A 19,193-nucleotide genomic window follows, 5' to 3' on the forward strand; every position below is an offset into this window, starting at 1 on the left:
GAAAACAGACAGTTTGCTTTAATGTAGTTTACAGTCTGGAGGAAAGGAGAGAGATTAATCTACTGATCACACGAATATATTTAACATTACAATAAATGCCGCAAAGGAAATGTTTAGGGTACTGAATCTGGTCTTGACAAATATTTATTGATAGGAGTTAATGAGGAAATCAGGAGGAAAGGATGGTCAAGTAATCCCTTAAAAATATATTATATACCCTACAGAACAATAAACATGTTTGAAAAGTGAGAACAAGATATTATGACAAGAATAAAGTGGTAAGAAAAATAGCATAAGCTATGATGTGATTGGCCAGACCTATAAATAATAAATTCTTTTCTATCATCCTAAAAGTTTCTGGAGAATTTTGTTATAAAATCAACTAATCCTAAATCATCTTTGCAACCTGTGGATGCCAAGTGGACAGTGTTTCAAAAGTAAAAGTCTGTATATGTTAGGTGATAAAACAGATCTCAATACATTTAAAATGGTTAAAATCATACAAAGTATGTTCTCTGACTAACCTAAATTAGAATTAGAAATCAATAACAGAAGAAAGTTTGGGAAAGGTCAAAAATATATGGAAATTAAATAACATACTCTTAAATAACCAATGAGTCAAAGCAGAAATCATAAGGGAAATTAGAATAAAATTAGGTTTTAGTAAATGAATAAAAATGAAAACACAGCATACGAAAACTTACTAAAGGCAGCAAAGGCAGTGCTTAGAGAGAATGTATACATGTAAAAACTACATGATATCTGTGTTCTACAAATGTTTTCTCCCAGTCCATAAGTTGTCTTAATTTTCCTAAGTGTCTTTTGATAAACAAGAGTTTTTAATTTCGATGAAGTCCATCTTATCTATTTTTTCTTTTAAAGGTTTGGGCTTTTGATTTCCAATCTAGAGATTGTTTCCTAATTCTGCTGCATGATGAATTTTTCCAATATTTTCTTTTAGAAGTTTTATACTTCTGGATTTTACATTATATCTGTGATCCTTTTTGAGTTAATCTTTGCAAATGCTATAAGGTATGGTTTGAGGTGTATATTGTTATATATAGGTATTTAATTACTCAAATAGTTTGTTGAAAAGACTAATCTTCCTCCAGACAATTACCCTAACATATTTGCAAGTCTACTTCTGAATGTTCTTTTCTAGTCCAGTGATCTGTGAATCTGTCCTTTCATTAATACCTCACAGTCTTTATAATTATAATTTTATAATAAGTCTTGAAATCAGGTAGTATGTGTTCTTCAACTTTGTTTCTGTTTTTCAAAATTGTTTTGACTATTTTAATTCCTTTACCTTTTCATATATATCTTACGATTAGCTAGCAGATTTCTTCAAAAGTCCTACTGAGATTTTGATTGAGATTGCATTGAATACATAGATCAATTTGGGGAGAATCCATGTCTTAACAATATTCAGTCTTTTAAGCCCTGAACATGGTATACTTTGTTTGTTTAAGTCTTCTTTGATTTGTCTCATCAGTGTTTTATAGAATTTAGTGTACAAATATTGCACATTATTGTTTTAAACTACCAATTTCGTATTTTTTGATGGTATTAAAAATGGTGCCCTATTTTAAATACAGTTTCAAATATTCATTGCTAGTATAAAGAAATATGATTGATTTTGTATGTTGACCTTGTATCTGTAATCTTACTAAGCTCACTTATCAGTTGTAATAACTTTTCTTTGGTAGAAAATTTAAGAATTTCTACTTAGACCAAGTGTCAACAAAATATAACCCATAGGCCAAATCCTGTGGCAGTCAGTTTTTATGAGTTAGTTTTGTTGGACTATAGCGACACCCATTTGTTTACCTATTGTCTGTGGCTACTTTTGCACTACAAAGTCAGAATTGAATTGTAATAAAGACCACCATATATGGTCCACAAAAAGTAAACTATTTCCTATCTGGCCCCTTACAGAAAAGGTGTGCTGACCCATGCTCTAGAGTAACCACTAAAAGATAGTGATAGGATGTCTGACAAACTAATAGAAGGAAAAATATTAAAAGAATAACAAATCTGATTAATCTAAAAGCAGGTATTCTTACAGGCTAGTACAAATTATTTTCATTACTTTTATTACTTCCATGATATTGCTAAAACTCTAGAACTCTTTAACTCCATTTATTTTTCTCTTGCCTTTTACAGCATTCTTTCACTATATTTTAAATAGATTTTTAGTTGTTCATATATTTTAACTCCAGAAGACATTAAAAATATTGTTTTAAATAAATGGTCAATATCCATTTATGTTTACCCATATAATTACCATTTCTTGTGTTGTTTCTTTTTATTTGTTTCTGTTTGTGAAGGATCATTTTCTTTCTTCCTGAAAAACAATCTAATATTTCTTTCAGTTCAGGAATGCTGGGAAACAGTTCCCTTGGTTTTTAATTGTTGAAAAACATCTTTATGTCACCATCATTTATAAAGGATATTTTCACTGGGTATAGAGTTCTAGATAATGTGAGACTCTTTTGAAAGATTTCTCAGTTTAATTTTTAAAAAATTTTCATTTTGGGTTTGGGGGTACATGTGCAGGTTTCTTACATAGATAAATGTGCATCATGGGGGTTTGTTGTACATATTATATTACCCAGGTATTAAGTTCAGTACCCAATAGTGATCTTTTCTTCCCCTTTTTCTCCTTCCACATTCCCTGCTCAAGTACACCTCAGTGTCTGTTGTTTCCTTCTTTGTGTTCATAAGTTATTATTATTTAGCTCCCACTTATAAGTGAAAACATGCAGTATTGATTTTTTATTTCTGCATTAGTTTGCTAAGGATGATCACCTCCAGCTCCATCCATGTTCCTGCAAAAGGCATGATCTTTTCCTTTTTTATGGCTGCATTGTATTACATGGTGTATAAATACCACATTTTCTTTATCCAGTCTGTCATTAATGGGCAAACAGTGCTTCAGTGAGCATTGGTGTTCATGTGTCTTTATGGTAAAATGCTTTATATTCCTTTGGGCATATACCCAATAACAGGATTGCAGGGTTGAATGGTAGTTCTGTTTTTAACTCTTTGAGGAATTGCCATACTGTTTCCCACAATGGTTGAACTAATTTACATTCCCAGCAACAGTGTATAAGGGCTTCCTTTTCTCTACAACCTCACCGGCATCCATTAATTTTTTTACTTTTTAATGATAGCCATTTTGATTGGTGTAAGATGATATCTTATTGTCATTTTGATTTGCATTATTCTAATGATCACTGATATTCAACTTTTTTTCATATGCATATTGGCTGCTGTATGTCTTCTTTTGTGAAGTGTTTGATCATGTTCTTTGCTCACTTTTTAATGGAGTTGTTTTTCTCTTGTAAATTTAAGTTCCTTGTAGATGCTGGATATTAGACCTTTGTCAGATGCAAAGTTTGCAAATATTTTCTCCCATTCTGTAGGTTGTCTAATTACTCTGTTGATAGTTTCTTTTCCTGTGCATAAGCTCTTAAGTTTAATTAGACCCTGTTTGTCAATTTTCGCTTTTGTTGCAATGACTTTTTGTGTCTTCATCATTAAATCTTTACCCATTCCTGTGTCCAAAATGGTACTGCCTAGATTGTCTTCCAGGGTTTTTATAGTTTTGGGTTTTACATTTAAAAATTAATCCATCTTGAGTTGATTTTATACATGGTGTAAGGAAAGGATCGAGCTTTACTTTTGCATTTGGCTAGCTAGTCATCTCAGCACCATTTATTGAATAGGGAGTGTTTCCCTCATTGCTTGTTTTGGTCAGTTTTGTTGAAGATCAGATGGTCATAGATACTGGGCCTTATTTCTGGGATCTCTATTCTGTTCCATTGGTCTATGTGCCTGTTTTTGCACCAGTACCATTCTCTTTTGGTCACTGTAGCCTTGTAGTATAGTTTGAAGTTGGGTAATGTGATTCCTCCAGGTTAGTTCTTCTTTAGGATTGCCTGGGCTATTCAGGCTCTTTTTGGGATCCATATAAATTTTTAAATAATATTTTTTTAATTCTGTGAAGAATGCCATTGGTAGTTTGATAGGAATAGCATTGAATCTGTAAATTGCTTTGGGCAGTATAGCCATTTTAAGGATATTTATTCTTTTATCCATAAGCATGGGATATTTTTTCATTTCTTTGTATCCTCTCTGATTTTTTGAGCAGTGTCTCGTAATTCTCTCATTGTAGACATCTTTTCTTCCCTGGTTAGCTGTATTTCTAGGTATTTTATTTTTTTTGTGGCAACTGAAGAGGAGTTCATTCATGATTTGGCTCTTGGCTTGAATGTTGTTGGTATATAGGAATGCTAGTGATTCTCATACATTGATTTTGTATCCTGCAACTTTGCTGAAGTTGTTTATCAGCTGAAGGAGCAGCTTTGGGGCTGAAGCTATAGACATAGAATCATGTTGTCTGCAAACAGTGATAGTTTGACTTCCCTCTTCCTATTTGGATGTACTTTTTTTCTTTCTCTTGCCTGATTGCTCTGCTTAGGACTTCCAATACCATGTTGAATAATAGTGGTGAGAGAGGACATCCTTGTCTTTTGCTGGTTTCATGGGGAATGCTTCTAGCTTTTGCCCCTTGAGTATAATGTTGGCTCTGAGTTTGTCATGGATAGCTCTTATTATTTTGAGGTATGTTCCTTCAATATCTAGCTTACTGAGAGTTTTTAACATGAAGGATAATGAATTTTATTGAAAGCCTTTTTTTGCATCTATTGAGATAATCATGTGGTTTTTGTCTTTAGTTCTGTTTATGTGATGAATCACATTTATTAATTTGTGTATGTTGAGCCAACCTTGGATCCTGGGGATGAAGCCTACTTGATCATATTGTATTAGTTTTTGATGATCTGCTGGATTCAGTTTGCAGGTATTTTGTTGAGGATTTTTGCATCAATATTCATTAAGGATATTGGCTTGAAGGTTTAGTTTTTACAGTGTGTGTGTGTGTGTGTGTGTGTGTGTGTGTGTGCGCGCGCGCATGCGCGCGCGCATGCGCATGTCTGCCTGCCAGGTTTTGGTATCAAGATGACACTGGTCTCATAGAATGATTTGGAGAAAGTTCTTCCTCCTCAATTTTTTTGTCATAGTTTCTGTAGGAATGGTACCAGCTCCTCTTTGTCCATCTGCTGGAATTTGGCTGCAATTCCATTAGGTCCTGGGCTTTTTTGCTTGGTAGGCTATTATTACTGATTCAATTTGAGAGCTCTTTATTGGTCTGTTCAGGGAATCAATTTCTTCCTGGCACAGTCTTATGAGGGTTTATGTGTCCAAGAATTTATCCATCTCTTCTAAGTTTTCCAGTTTGTGTGCAGAGGTGTTTGTAGTAGTTTCTCATGGTTGTTTTTATTTCTGTGGGGTCAATAGTAACATGCCCTTCATTGTTTCTAGTGATGTTTATTTGGATCTTCTTTTATTCTTAATTAGTGTAGCTAGTGGCCCATTTTATTAATTTTTTCAAAAACAACAGCTCCTGGATTCTTTGATCTTTTAAAAAAAATTTTTGTGTATGTGTGTCTCAATTTCCTTCATTTTGCCTCTGATTTTGGTTTTTTCTTATCTTCTGCTAGCTAAGTGGCGGGTAGGTTGTATGTGTCTAGCAATTGATCCCTTTTTTCTAGAATTTCCAATTTATTGCATATAGTTGCTGATAGCCTCTGTGATCCTTTGAATTTCTGCAGTATCAATTGTAATGTCTCCTTTTTAATCTCTGATTTTATTTATTTGGGTCTTTGCTGTTTTTGTTCTTTTAGTTAGTCTGGCTCAAGTTTGTCAGTTTTCTTTATCTTTTCAAAAACCAACTTTTTGTTTCATTGATCTTTTCTGTAGTTTTATTGCTCTGATCTTTATTGTTTCTTCTACTAACTTTGGATTTCTTTTGCTCTTGCTTTTCTTATTCTTTAAGATGTATCATTAGGTTGTTTATTTGAAGGATTTTTTTTCTTTGTGGTAGAAACTTAACATCTATACACTTCCCTTTTAGTTATGCATTTGCAGTATCCCATAGATTTAGATATGTTATGTTTTCATTATCCTTTGTTTCAATAAATGCTTCCATTTCCTTCTTAATCTCTTCACTGAGCCACTGTAGGAGCATGGTCATGTAGGGGCATATTGATTAAATTCCATGTGTTTCTATAGTTCCCAGAATTCCCTCTGTGATTGATTTGTAGGGTTTTTTTGTTTGTTTTTGTTTTGTGGTCAGAGAAGATTCTTGGTATTATTTGATGTTACTGAATGTTTTTAAGACTTGTTTTGTGACCTGATGTATGTTCTATCCTTGAGAATTATCCGTGTGCTAAGGAGAAGAATGTGTGTTTTGTAGCCATTGGATGAAATATTCTGTAAGTATCTGTTAAGTCCGTTTTGTTTTTCCTGCATATTAAGTCTGATGTTTCTTTGTTGATTTTCTGTCTGGATGATCTGTCCAAGGCTGAAAATGTGGTATTGAAGTCTCCAGCTATTATTGTAATTGGGATTTATCTCTCTCTTAAGAGATAATAATTGTAAGAATTAAAGAAAGAGGAAGAGACAAGAAAGGTGACTTGCCAGTCTAGACAGGTTTATTTTAGAGAAAACAAACCTGAGAGGAGCCTTCTGGCTGAGTTAGATCAGAGGCCTACTCTCTTACAGACTACGAGTATTTGTTTTTTGTTTGTTTGTTTAAGATGGAGTCTGACACTGTTGCCTGGGCTGGAGTGCAATGGCATGATCTCAGCTCACTGCATTGTCTGCCTCCCGGATTCACTTGATTCTCCTGCCTCAGCCTCCCGAGTAGCTGAGATTACAGGTGCATACCACCACACCCAGCCAATTTTTTGTATTTTTAGTAGAGAGAGGATTTCATTGTGTTGGCCAGACTGGTCTTGAACTCCTGACTTCGTGGTCCACCCGCCTCAGCCTCCCAAAGTGCTGGGATTACAGACATGAGCCACCACGCCCGGCGCAGACTGAGTTTTTAACAATTCAGGGTAGGAGACTTTATTAGAGGCTTGGACTGTTTCTGTGTCTTTTTGTTGTGCTTATCTAGGAGGAAGAGTTGTGTGTATGTTCCCATACATCTTTCTGCAGCTGCAGTTGTACCCTCGAGTTTGCTTTTAGCTTCCCTATCTTAGTGCACCTGAAGGGAAAGGAATGGGCTTATTAAGGCTTACTGTTTTACTGGGGCCCATTGTATAAGGGTGAAGTTTGGCAGTTACCCAAGAGACTTTCCGCGCATCTCCCTCTGTAGCCCAGCTGTCTTATCTGTCTTTTACTGTTTGTTCTTTCTGGCTGATTATAGTTAGAAGTGATTTCCTTGAAATTTATGAAGCTAGAAAGGGAGCTGGAACTTAAGTGGTGGTGTTTGAGGTAAGGGTGCTCCTGCTCTGTCAGTAATACTTGCTTTTGCTTTTTATATCTGTATGCTCCAGTGATGGGTACATGTATTTTATAAATGTTCTATCCTCTTGCTGAATTGACAATAACCCTCTTTGTCTCTTTTTATACTTTGTGTTGTGTAATCTATGTTGTCTGAAGTATGTATAACTACTCCTTTTTTGTGGTTTCCATTTGTGTGGAATATCTTTTTTTGTAGCTTTATTTTCAGTCTATGTTTGTTGAGGTAAAGTGTGTTTCTTGTAGGCAACAGAAGGTTGATTCTTGGTTTTTCATTCATTTTGCCACTGTATATCTTTTGATTAGAGAATTTAGTCCATTTGCATTCAGTCTTAATTAAGTAAGGACTTACTCTTGCCATTTTATTATTTTTTTTGGCTCTTTTGTGGCCAAAAAAAGTGACCCTTTCCTTCTTTTCTTCCTTCCTGTCTTCCTTTTAGTGAAGGTGATTTTCTTGGGTGGTATGTTTTCATTTCTTTTTTCTTATTTTTTGTGTTTCTGTTGTATGTTTATAGATTTTAGGTTACCATGAGTCTTGGAAATAATATAAACCATTATTTTAACCTGATGACAACTTAACATCGATTGCATAAACAAACATACAAACAAGAAAAGGAGAGTTATGAAATCTCTATACTTTAACTTCATTTCCCTGCTTCTTAACTTTTATTGTTCCTTTTAATATCGTGTATAGTCAGTGTCTTGAAAAATTATTGTAGTGATTTTTGATTTGTTCTTCTTTTCATCTTTCTACTTAAAATATGAGTAGTTTACACACCACAATTAGTGTTATAATATTCTGTGTTTTTATATGTACTCACTGTTACCAGTGAGTTTTGTGACTTCAGATGATTTCTTATTGCTCATTAGTATTCTTTTATTTCAGATTGAAGCAATTCCTTTAGCATTTCTTGTAGGATAGATCTGGCATTGATGATAAGCATCTGGCAAAACCCTGAGGTTTTGTTGGTCTGGGAAGGTTTTTATTTTTCCTTTGCGTTTGAAGGATATTTTTGCCAGATGTACCATTCTAGGGTAGAAGGGTTTTTTCTTTTGTGCTGTCTGTCTGTCTGTCTGTCTGTGTGTATCACTCTGTCTTGATCTTTGGGAGTTTGATTATTAAATGCCTTGGGGTAGTCTTCTTTAGGTTAAATTTGTTTGGCGTTCTATAATCTTCTTGTGCTTCCAACCTAGCCAACATTTATTATTACTTTCTATTTTTTAAAAAAAATGATAATAGCCATTGTAATAGGTGTGAGGTAATACAGTATTTCATTGTGTTTTGGATTGCATTTCTTTAATGATTAGTGATATTAAGCATTTTTTTCTTGTGCTTATTGTCCATCCTGATACCTTCTCTGGAGAAAGGCCTAGTCAAATCCTTTGCCTGTTTTTTAATTGGGTTGCTTTTCGTTGTTGAGTTGTTGGTGTTCTTTATATATGTAGATGTAAATGATTTTAAATGATTTTTTTCTTCCCATTTCTTAATACAGAACATTCAAGGTCAACTCTTTTCCTACTGGAAAGATAGCAAATGATTGTGAAGAACTTGCTGATAATGTAAAGTCACATGCTATTTCTGTTAAAAGGTCAGACGTAAAAGCAAACCCTGATATTAATGAGGTAAAAAGATCTTTGAAAAATATAAACAAGTTTTTTTGCTATAAAATGAATACATTTTGAAATTTAAAATGGATTTATGATTAATACACACAACCCCTTAACCAACATACCCTCCCCTGCCACCCCCACACTCACTTACCTGCTCCCACTGTAAAAAGCTATAATGACATTTAGCTCATTTAGTTCATTCATTCATTCACCACATGGTTATTGAGTACTTACTATGTTTCAGGCACTGAGCTAGGTAGGCACTACCTACCTAGTTCAAATAACAGCAGTGGACATAACAAATTCTGTGACCTCATGGAGCTTATATTTTACCAGGAGAGATAGGTAAATGAAGTGATGAGTACTGTGAAGAAAAATGATGGAAAAAAGGTTATGTAGGAGTGATGTTGTATGCTATTTTACATAGAAATGGTAAGGGAAGACCACCCTATCTAAAGTAGCATCTACCCCTCTTTCTCCCACCACTATACTATTCTGTCTTTGCTTTTGTTTAAAGGAGTTTTGTTGTGTTCTTAACTTAAAAATGGCAGAAGTAAAATAGGAAACTTTTAAAGAATCCTTGAGAAACTTTCATTAAGAAATCTTTTCTTGACAGAATTGTTTTTCTCTTCATTGGTATTATTTTCTTGAGATTTAAACTTTATATATTAAGTGCTTGTCCAATTTGGTAAAAATATCCTTGTATAATATAGCCTGTATATGTATCTTTTCTTTCTAAAGTATTTAGGTAGATTTGGTAACAAAGAAAAATATTCACATGTATTAGTGTAAACCAGCATAAGTATATATACACTATGTAGTTTGAATTCTGAAAATATATGCACTGAAATATTAATAGTGGTTATCTATGGGTGGTAGGAATCTTGAGTAATTTTACTGTCATATATATATTTCTAAATAGTCTAAATTTTGTACAATGCATATGTATTATTTTAATAATGTTTTTATTAAGTATACGATACCTGCAAAAATAATCAAACACTCATATAGGCTTTACCCAACTTAAAAACATTCAGTGTCTCCTATTCATCCTTTACTGATAAAACAATTTACTTACCATTCTGTTGTTGATGGACGTCTGGGTTATTTCCAGTTTTTGTTTTTGTTATTACATATAATTCTGCCATGCACATTCCAGTATATTTCTCCTTTGGTGTATATGAACAAGAGTTATTTTTTTTTAACTTAATGCTAAAGAGTGAAATTTCTGGGTGAAAGCATATGTTATTTTCAACTGTATTAAGTAATATAAAATTGTTTTTCTAAAATGCTTATGCCAATTTCAATGACCTTTAGCAATTCATAATTTTTTATTGCTCCATAAGCTTAACCAATCCTCATCAGTGTTTAATGTCAATAAGATAGGTATGAAATGGCATTTTGCTGAAGTTTTAATTTGAATTTCCCTTATTACTAGCTTGGTTGAGCATTTTTTCATGTAACTTGTATTAGTCAGGGTTCTCCTGAGGGACAGAACCAATAAGATTCACACATCTGTTTTATACATGTATATATACACATATGTGCTCAATGCAGGCTGATAGAGTGGAGATTGGGACACAGGCTGCATGAATGAGCAGACTGCCACTAAGGTAGCCTAAATTTATGTCCACTTTTTTCCCATAGCCCAAGCTTGGGCATCTTGCCGCTACTTTGCCCTCTACTATTTGACCTTGATTTGCTCCTTTTTTCTCCTAGAGGTCAAAATGTTGTAAACTGCTTTTTTTGGGCACATTCTAATATACAGTTAAGATAAGAGAGATAATTAGTTTATTTTGGGATATGTTGAGTGAGAGGTACCTGTGGAAAACCAGGTGAAAATTTCTATTGGGATGTTGAAAATGTAGATCTGAATCTCAAGTGAGAGATAAGAGCTAAAGTTGCAGATATGGTAATCATTGATGCTGTCTACTCCTTCCCCTCCTAAATCCCCACTGTAATCTGTACAATTTTTAGTTTCATTTAGCTGTGGCTATTCTTCTCTTGTTGTTTACAGTTTAGACGAAATCAAACTATTTACTGGTTCATTCTTGTTGGCACAAAAAGCATAAGAGCTAAGAGATTTCTTCACTACAAAAATATTTTCAGGTCTCAGTTAGTTCATATTATAATGATGTGCCCAGACCCATGAGTGAACTTCAGCCTTACCACATGCTAGCAATATAGCCTCTGACAAATTAAGCTTTCAGGGTTTTTTTGTATGTATAATTAGAGTAATAATTTCTCTCTCTCAGGGTTTTTATGAGGATTAGATGAAGGTAACTTGTTTACTATAGTGATAAATATACAGTTCATTCACTGTAACTATAATTACATTTAAAGAATGATTTGATGCAAAATATTTATATGCAATAATAATATATATACAGCTTGATGGCCAGTATTCCCAGAGTTAATTATAGGTTATTTTCCAGAATAAGCTAAGCAGCACATTATGTATTTATTAAGAATTGTCTGGGTGGACTTTCTTTTATTGTGATAAAACATACATAACATAAAATTTACCATTTAACCATTTTTAGGTGTACAATTTGGTGACATTAGCTACCTTCAGTGTTAGGCAATCATCACCACTTTCCATTTCTACAACTTTTTCATCATCCCAAACAAACTATATCCATTTGTGTGAACATTTAAGATTTGCAAATCACCTTCATTATCTACTCATGCTCTTTCCCCAGCAGCTTAATAAGATGCTAATGAGGTTTATTGATAATGTTAACTGCCTTAATTTGCTAATGACTGGAATTAGAGGTTAAGATTCCAGCAGATTATTCAGGTGATCACCCTCAGAAACACAGAGGAGTAATTATGCAATAGCTACCTCAAGCATAACTGATTATTTATGAAGTAGGAAGGATCAATAGATTAATCGAGAACCCAAACATAGACAGAGCCTAAGAACAATTATGTTACATAAATGAGATATTTATACCCTGGTGTTTTTCATTGGAGATGTCCATATTAGTATATGTATATTAACGTGACAGACTTACTGTAGTAGGATGGACTTACTGTAGTGGATGTGAAGTGTGTATTCTTGATTTGTAGTTCTTAAACCAGGGTGTACAACAGATTCACATGTTCAGCTTTTAGGTGATTAAAAGTCCTGGGCCCCGCCTCTCTTTAACTCAGAATCTCTGGGGACAGACCTAAAACTTTGTACTTTAAATAAGCTCTCAAATGACTAGGACTAGTGATGTAGTGACTCTGGCACAAATTTAGTCTTTTGGGGGGAACTCCTTCATTATAATGTCATTTGTTTCACATTTAATTTACTTATTTTAACATGCAAGTATCAGGTATTTGATAATACAGTGTTACTTGATTATCCTGGAGTTATGATTTATCATTTAAAATTTTGGTCTGTATTATCCTAAATTAAATGTTCTATAAGTTATATGTTGTCACTGGAACCCTCACATATCTGTTAAATTAGATTTTGAATAGTGCTGAAGTGGAGAAGGATTTGAGGAAAACATATGCACCAATATTTGAAGTAAATCTACACTTGAGAATTCCTGCTGAGAGTGACTCTTCAGAAAATTCTAAAGAGAACTTTAATGAGTCTGACCAGTGCCCTGAAAAGTGTGTGATGTTTGAAGATGAAATGTCAGAACATAAAGAAAATTGTGTCAAAAAACACTCAAGTAAAGAATTGCTCCCACAAGCCAAGAAATCAAAAGAAATTAGTTACAATCCTGAAGATATTCTTTCAGGTAAGACAACTGAGAGTATAAGGAATGAAGAGTAGCTAGGTGCAGTGGCTTATGCCTGCAATCCCGGCCGGCAATCTGGGAGGCCGAGGTGGGACTAGTGAGACCTTGTCTCTTAAAAAAAAAAAAAAAAAAAGAATGAAGAGAAATATCTTAACAACTAGAAAATAACAAATGAGAGATCATGTTAATAGGCTGTGTATTATAATTTATAGATTATGATTTTATAAATCTTAAGGTAAATACTGCTAAAAGTAAGGATAAATTTTACAGATCATTGTATTGCCTATAAGTAATGACACCATTGTTCATTTTCATCTCAAAACCCAAACAGCTTCTCACTGAGGCAGAGGTGAGGGGCCCCCTTCATCAAGAGGAACATCTAGGATGTTTGTTCTTAGATCTCTTAATCAGAACCTTGGGATGGGGTATACTGCTTCAGTATTGCCTTTCAAATGACCTCTTGAGTTTATTCTTAGGATATGTGTAAAGCACTGGAATATATTAATTTGTCATTTAGCTGATATAAATCAATTTAGCTGATATAAATCAATCAATTTTGTATTCTCTCTTTCATTGGATTCTAATAGATACAGAAATTGAGACTGAGTTTGAGAATAAATCCATATATTATGAGTAAGTATTAGACATTTTAAAAATTACAAGTAATTGTATTTTTTATGTTATATTCTGCTGAAATATGCTTTTATTGTTTTCTCTGTTAGATTTCCAGAATTTCCTACAAATCTCTTTATAGTTCCCAACAGATTGGAATTTTCAGTAAAAATTCAAAATATGTTGACTAATATGGAAAAATGTATAAGTAAGTGTTTTTAAAGCTTAGTGAAATGCATTGTCTTCTGTGGCAATATTTTCTTAAATTTAGACATCTGATGCTTTTACCCAGGGATGTGGCAGATATTACAGAATATCGGTATATCACAAATTCACAATCCTTGGGATCAAACACTGTGAATTTGGAATTATTTGAGGATGTGTGAATTTTACACATAGCCTTAGAATGCATAAAAGATGGGAATTAGGAAAATATCTCAAGGTTTGGATTTTTTCTGTTATGTTCTGTAGAATGTTACAATACTTAGTACAAATGAGCAAGATCTTTTATGTCATAGTGTAACAAAGATATTGTTTCTATCTTAAAGAGATTTTGTTTTGCAGCTGTGTATACACAGTCAGAAATAGAAGGCAATTACTAGCCTGACCAAATAATTTATTATTTTCTTACAATAAATTTTACAAAGATCTTAAAACAGCAGGACTTTTGGCAACTTCTTGAATGTTGTATCATTCTCCAGTCATGTCACCATAGTTGAGTTGAAATTTTTATAAGGTGTGAAGTATATGTTGAGATTTGTCGGTCGGTCTGTCTATGTATGTATGTATGTATGTATGTATGTATGTATATCTATCTATCTATCTATCTATCTATCTATGCATGCATGCCTGTGGACATCCGGTTGTTCAGCTAGACTGTGAACTCTTAAGGTTCTGTTTCCTGATTTCTGTATCCTTGTAATGGCATAATACTCTCCACATAAAAGATACATGTCAAATATTTATTAACTGAATGACTTATTTTCAGTTTCTATTTCAAATCATGCCTCCCATCACCTCTACTCAGTTGCCTGTGAGTAGATTTTTTGTTTCTATAATATTAAATCTACATCTTTATACCTATTTTTAAATTCCAGTTATAAGTATAGAATACTATCTAACCCTCATAATAAATCAGCCCCAGTTTTCAATAGTTCCGTATGTCATAGATCATTTTGAAGTGTTGCTTTCAATGGGACTTCTGAAGTATTGACTTTTAAATTACATATATTTTAGCCACAATTACGCCTTTTTGCCAAGATCCCCACCTGTCTATCTTCATGGATTTGGTTTCAATTGTGGATTTACCTAATAAGACAGGAAGCATAATGCAATATACAGAGCAGACCAAATGGCCAGATTGTCACATCCTTTTTGAAATGGATCCTGCCTACCAAAATATAGTAAGTTTTTAAACAGTTCATTTTAGGGAATGTTTGCTTTAAGGAGCAGTAAGCCACTGAGTTCTTAGATGAAATGAATTTATTGAAAAATTAGAGCATCCTATTCATAGTGATTGAAATAATCACCATTGTATCTCCCCGTTTGTTTTCCCCATGATCTGTCATCTCTGCTCACGTCTGTGTGATTTTTCCAACTTCTGTGAAAAGAATCTTTCTCTTTTATGACTCCTTCATAATGTAGGCTTGCCAATATATTGACTTGCCATGCCCCAACTCTTCCCATTAGCATCTAACCGGGTATTTTTGTCCAAATTTACAAGAGAACCTAGTTGGCTTAGCTTGGATTAGGATTCTACCCTATCTAAATAGTTATATCTTTGGTGAATTGGGTGAGGTCACATACCTTTTTGGCACCAGGGGCTGGTTTTCTGGAAGACAATTGGATGGGGATGGAGGGGTGGTTTCAAGATGAAACTCTTCACCTCAGATCATCAGGCATTAGATTGTCATAAGGAATACACAACCTAGATCCCTCACATGTGCAGTTCACAATAGGGTTCAAGCTCCTATGAGAATCTAATGCCACTGCTGATTTGGCAGGAGGTAGAGCTCAGGCAGTAATGCTCACTCACCCACCACTCACCTCCTACTGTGTGGCCCAGTTCCTAACAGGCCATGGACTGGTACCACTCTGCAGCCTGGGGGTTGGGGACTGGCATTTTCTAGGGCTAAGCATAGTGTACTCTAAAATAGGGTAACAAGCAAGGGGATAAATGATTGGTGTCTTTAGTCCATGGCTCAAAATAACATGTTAATTATAAAGTGAAATAGCCTAATAAGCCTTTATGTAAAAGCCAAATATTAGAAAGCCATCTAAATTTAAAGTTTTATGTTTCCAACATGTTTAGATTTTTAATAGAGGCTCTTAAAATGAACTCCACATAGCACTATTATTTTATTTTCTTAGAAACTATTAGCGTGTCAAACCATACTTTTTTCGCTCTTAAAATAAAAATTCTAACATCTTAACATTCTTCTTTACAGATTGTGAATCTTCTGACTATTATTGGTAATTCAATGGGCCTAGTTAATGCTTACAGCTGCAAGTTTATAAAGTATTGTACCATGGTAGAGAAGGCAAAAGTCATGAGTATGAAAATGTCATCTATGGGAGAATTAACTTCAAAAGAATTTAAAGCTATCCTAAATAGATTCAGAAACTATTTTAGACATATTGTGAATATGGCCATTGAGAAGCGTATTGGTATTTTTAATGTTGTAACTCTTGATTATCAATCAGAATGTTTACCGTATGTTGACAACATCATACATATGAGCCACACCCTCATGCAATCTGTAATTGAAAAGAAGAGCAAAAACTTCTTGGAAGTAAGTATTTTGAAAATTCTTATTGTGTAAGAATGTTTCAGATTAGTAAATTTTAAATTTAAAATATATGTTTAGAAAATATATGGTATCAGATGTCACATGCAGGATGTGAAAAAAATTAAGATATACATGATAAATATTGTCCTTAGAAAATTTTAATGTGTATTCCATTTGTTTGTGTCTTTGATAAAATATCACTTCCTCAAAAAAAACCTTCTCTGATCACCACATCCATTGCATTCCCTATCACTTTCCTGCTGCTTTTCCTGTTTTATCTTTGTTACTACCTGACATTATGTTATTTATTTGTTTGTTATTATTCCGTTAGAATGTAAGCTTCATCAGGCTATGGAGTATCTAAGATAAATCTTTGAATACAGGTGAATATTGGAGATTCACTATATATTAGGGCTGACCTCTTTAAGGAAGTATTCTGAGTAGGCAGATCTCCTCTGGGACCACGGTGGTTTGGAGGCTCTATGGAGATTCCCAAGCTGAGAAAGTATGAAGTTCTGAGAGCACCCAAAATAACCGGCAGTAGGGTTATTCATTAATTATTTGCCCCTTCATTAATTATTCCTACCTATCACCCATTGAAGTTTCTAGGACAGCTTAGATCCTAATAGACCAGCCATTGTCCATACAAGCACCCTCAGTTGTACCTCAGACCTGTTTAAGGATATTCATTTATAATAATAGCTACTATTTGTTCATTTATTAAATCAGACCACAAGTATTTATTGAGCATTGATTGTATGCCAGGCATTGTATTAGGCCCTGGAATATAACGGTGAGAGGGATAGATTCAGTAGCATCTAATCTAGAAGAAAATGCTGCTGAAATACCTAACATAACCCAGGTGAATGATCACAAACAATTTGCTAGGAAGTCTTACATCTAAAGGAAAGGAGTTGGAGTTGCCTAGCTAATGGGAGATGGTGTGGAAACACTGGAAAGAAAGGTCAGAATATTGCAGGAGTATGTTGCTTTAACTTAGATTAGTTGCATACAACAGAAAACAAAACATAACAGTGGCTTAGACAAGTTTGAGACTAATTTATCTCTCAGGTAAAATTAGTGGAGAAAGAGATAACATAGTCCTGGTATGATGTCTTCATAAAGCCATTAGGGACATAGGAGGCTTCTAGCTTACCACTCTGCCTTCCCTAGAGCACGATACTCATGCACATTACTCAGGACAGCAACCATCTGTCTGGTTATCACGTCCTCATTCCAGGCAGCAGGGTGAAAGAAGGCAGCAAAGAAAATCTCTCAATTCTACTTTTAAGGATATTTCCCAGAAGTACTCCCACACTTTTGCTTTTATTATATTTCCTAGGACTTAGTTATGTGCCCTCACCTAGCTGCAAGACTGACTGAGAATGGTAGACTTTTAACTGGGAGCATGGTACCCCAAACAAATTCAGGATTTGTTACTAAGGTGGTGAAGGAAAATGAAGTTTGGGGTAGGCGTCAAGCAGATGTCATCAGGAAATACAGACAGCAAGTGACAGGTCAAAAGAGAACAAAGCATACCTGAAGAAGATCTGAATGAATTCAGTGAGGTGGGAATATAGTCCGTGAAAAGGGATTGGCAAGAGGTGAAGCTAAGAAATGGAATAAAGAGCCTTGTAAGCTGTGTCAGGACTTGGAACATTATTCTTAAGACCATAGGAATTATTGGGAGGTTTTAAGCAGAGAAATGACATGATGTAATTTGTATTTTTGTATGGACCCTCTGGCTGCAGTGTGAAGAACAGATTGAAATCGGATAAAACAGGAGGAAAGCTGTTTTCATAATCTAGGGGAGGGGTGATGATAGCCTGAACCAGTGTAGTAACAATGAGGACTCTGAGGAATGTATAGATATGAGATACATCTAGGAGATGAATCAACAGGATATGGTATTGACTGAATGTAAGGAATAAGATAAAGCTAATTATGTTTTCAGGGTTTGGGTTGGGCAACAGAGTGGACAATGATGCAAATTATTAGGAGGAGGAACATAGTACTTGTTAAATTGCATAATAATATTCAAGTAGGGATAACCAGATATACATGTCTGGCTATCAAGAAAGTGTCTACCCTGGAAATATATATTTAAATGATCAAAAACAAGTGGTTGTTGAAATAAACAAGAGTGAATGACAATGCCCCTGTTTATCTGTGTGGTGAGACTAGAATAGAACCTTAAACAGAAGCCTAAAGAACCAGGAAATTACAGTTGTGCGTTTCCCAGTGGAGAATCACTGAGAAATCTGTCAGTGTTCCCCATGAGACAGTGTCAGCTCTAAACGTCAGCCCAGCTCGGAGACTTTAATGCTAGGTCAGACAGTGCCAGGCAATAAAGACATTTTCTGCCCCTTCTCTCTCCCTCAGTCTCTTGCTATACCCCGGGAAGGGTCAGAAGGTATGGCTAGGAACTGAAAGTAATTGAACAAATAAAAGACATAGAAACATAAAAGCAGCTAATCACACACCTACCTTTTCTACCGCAGACATTAATTTTAAACAAATTTTGCAGCCTTGACTAGGACTTAATTTTTAATTATGGATTTTTAAAATTAAAAGTAACTAGAGGACTTTTATTATCTGTTTGTGACCAGAAAAGTCTTGGGTATTGATGTATGTTTTATCAAAAGGTCTCTTCATTTAAATGCCAAAAAATGGGAGGAAAATTAAGTTATTTCATTGTAATACTGTCTATAAAGTTCTACTATTACAAATTAGTAGTTTTAGTATATATTTCCTCTACATCCTTATTTATTTTTGGTGTATCAGACATATACAAATCCTGAAAATCTGTTTAAAACTTCTCATTATAATTATGCTTTAAATCAGTTTCTTCTTACATTTCTAGTGGGTTTTCCTATATATAGTTAGCTTCTATGCAGTATGGTTTACGACTGTTAAATCATTTTCACAAAGCATGTTATTTTATCAAAACATGATAGGCATCTTTAAAGTACTTTTGACTTTCCTGATAAATAAAAACTACTTCTGTTTCTTTAGTGTATGTATATTTGCCAAGTTAATTTTTGCCCATTGCTTTTTTTTTTTTTTT

At 34.2% G+C, this 19,193-nt stretch overlaps 1 protein-coding gene across 1 annotated transcript in view; it reads left to right on the forward strand.

Annotated features, from left to right (window-relative positions):
- The window catches only part of DNAH14 (dynein axonemal heavy chain 14), a 400,020-nt gene that overhangs the window by 75,211 nt on the left and 305,616 nt on the right, over positions 1 to 19,193 (forward strand). Inside the window, exons 12-17 of the mRNA XM_037737730.1 lie at positions 8,868 to 8,997; positions 12,446 to 12,725; positions 13,313 to 13,358; positions 13,448 to 13,545; positions 14,574 to 14,740; positions 15,785 to 16,129. Of these exons, the coding sequence (XP_037593658.1) occupies positions 8,868 to 8,997; positions 12,446 to 12,725; positions 13,313 to 13,358; positions 13,448 to 13,545; positions 14,574 to 14,740; positions 15,785 to 16,129 (1,066 nt within the window). The remainder of the gene's footprint in view (positions 1 to 8,867; positions 8,998 to 12,445; positions 12,726 to 13,312; positions 13,359 to 13,447; positions 13,546 to 14,573; positions 14,741 to 15,784; positions 16,130 to 19,193) is intronic.

This window comes from Cebus imitator, unplaced genomic scaffold, assembly GCF_001604975.1.
Source record: "Cebus imitator isolate Cc_AM_T3 unplaced genomic scaffold, Cebus_imitator-1.0 Scaffold42, whole genome shotgun sequence".
Classification (NCBI taxonomy): Eukaryota; Metazoa; Chordata; class Mammalia; order Primates; family Cebidae; genus Cebus; species Cebus imitator.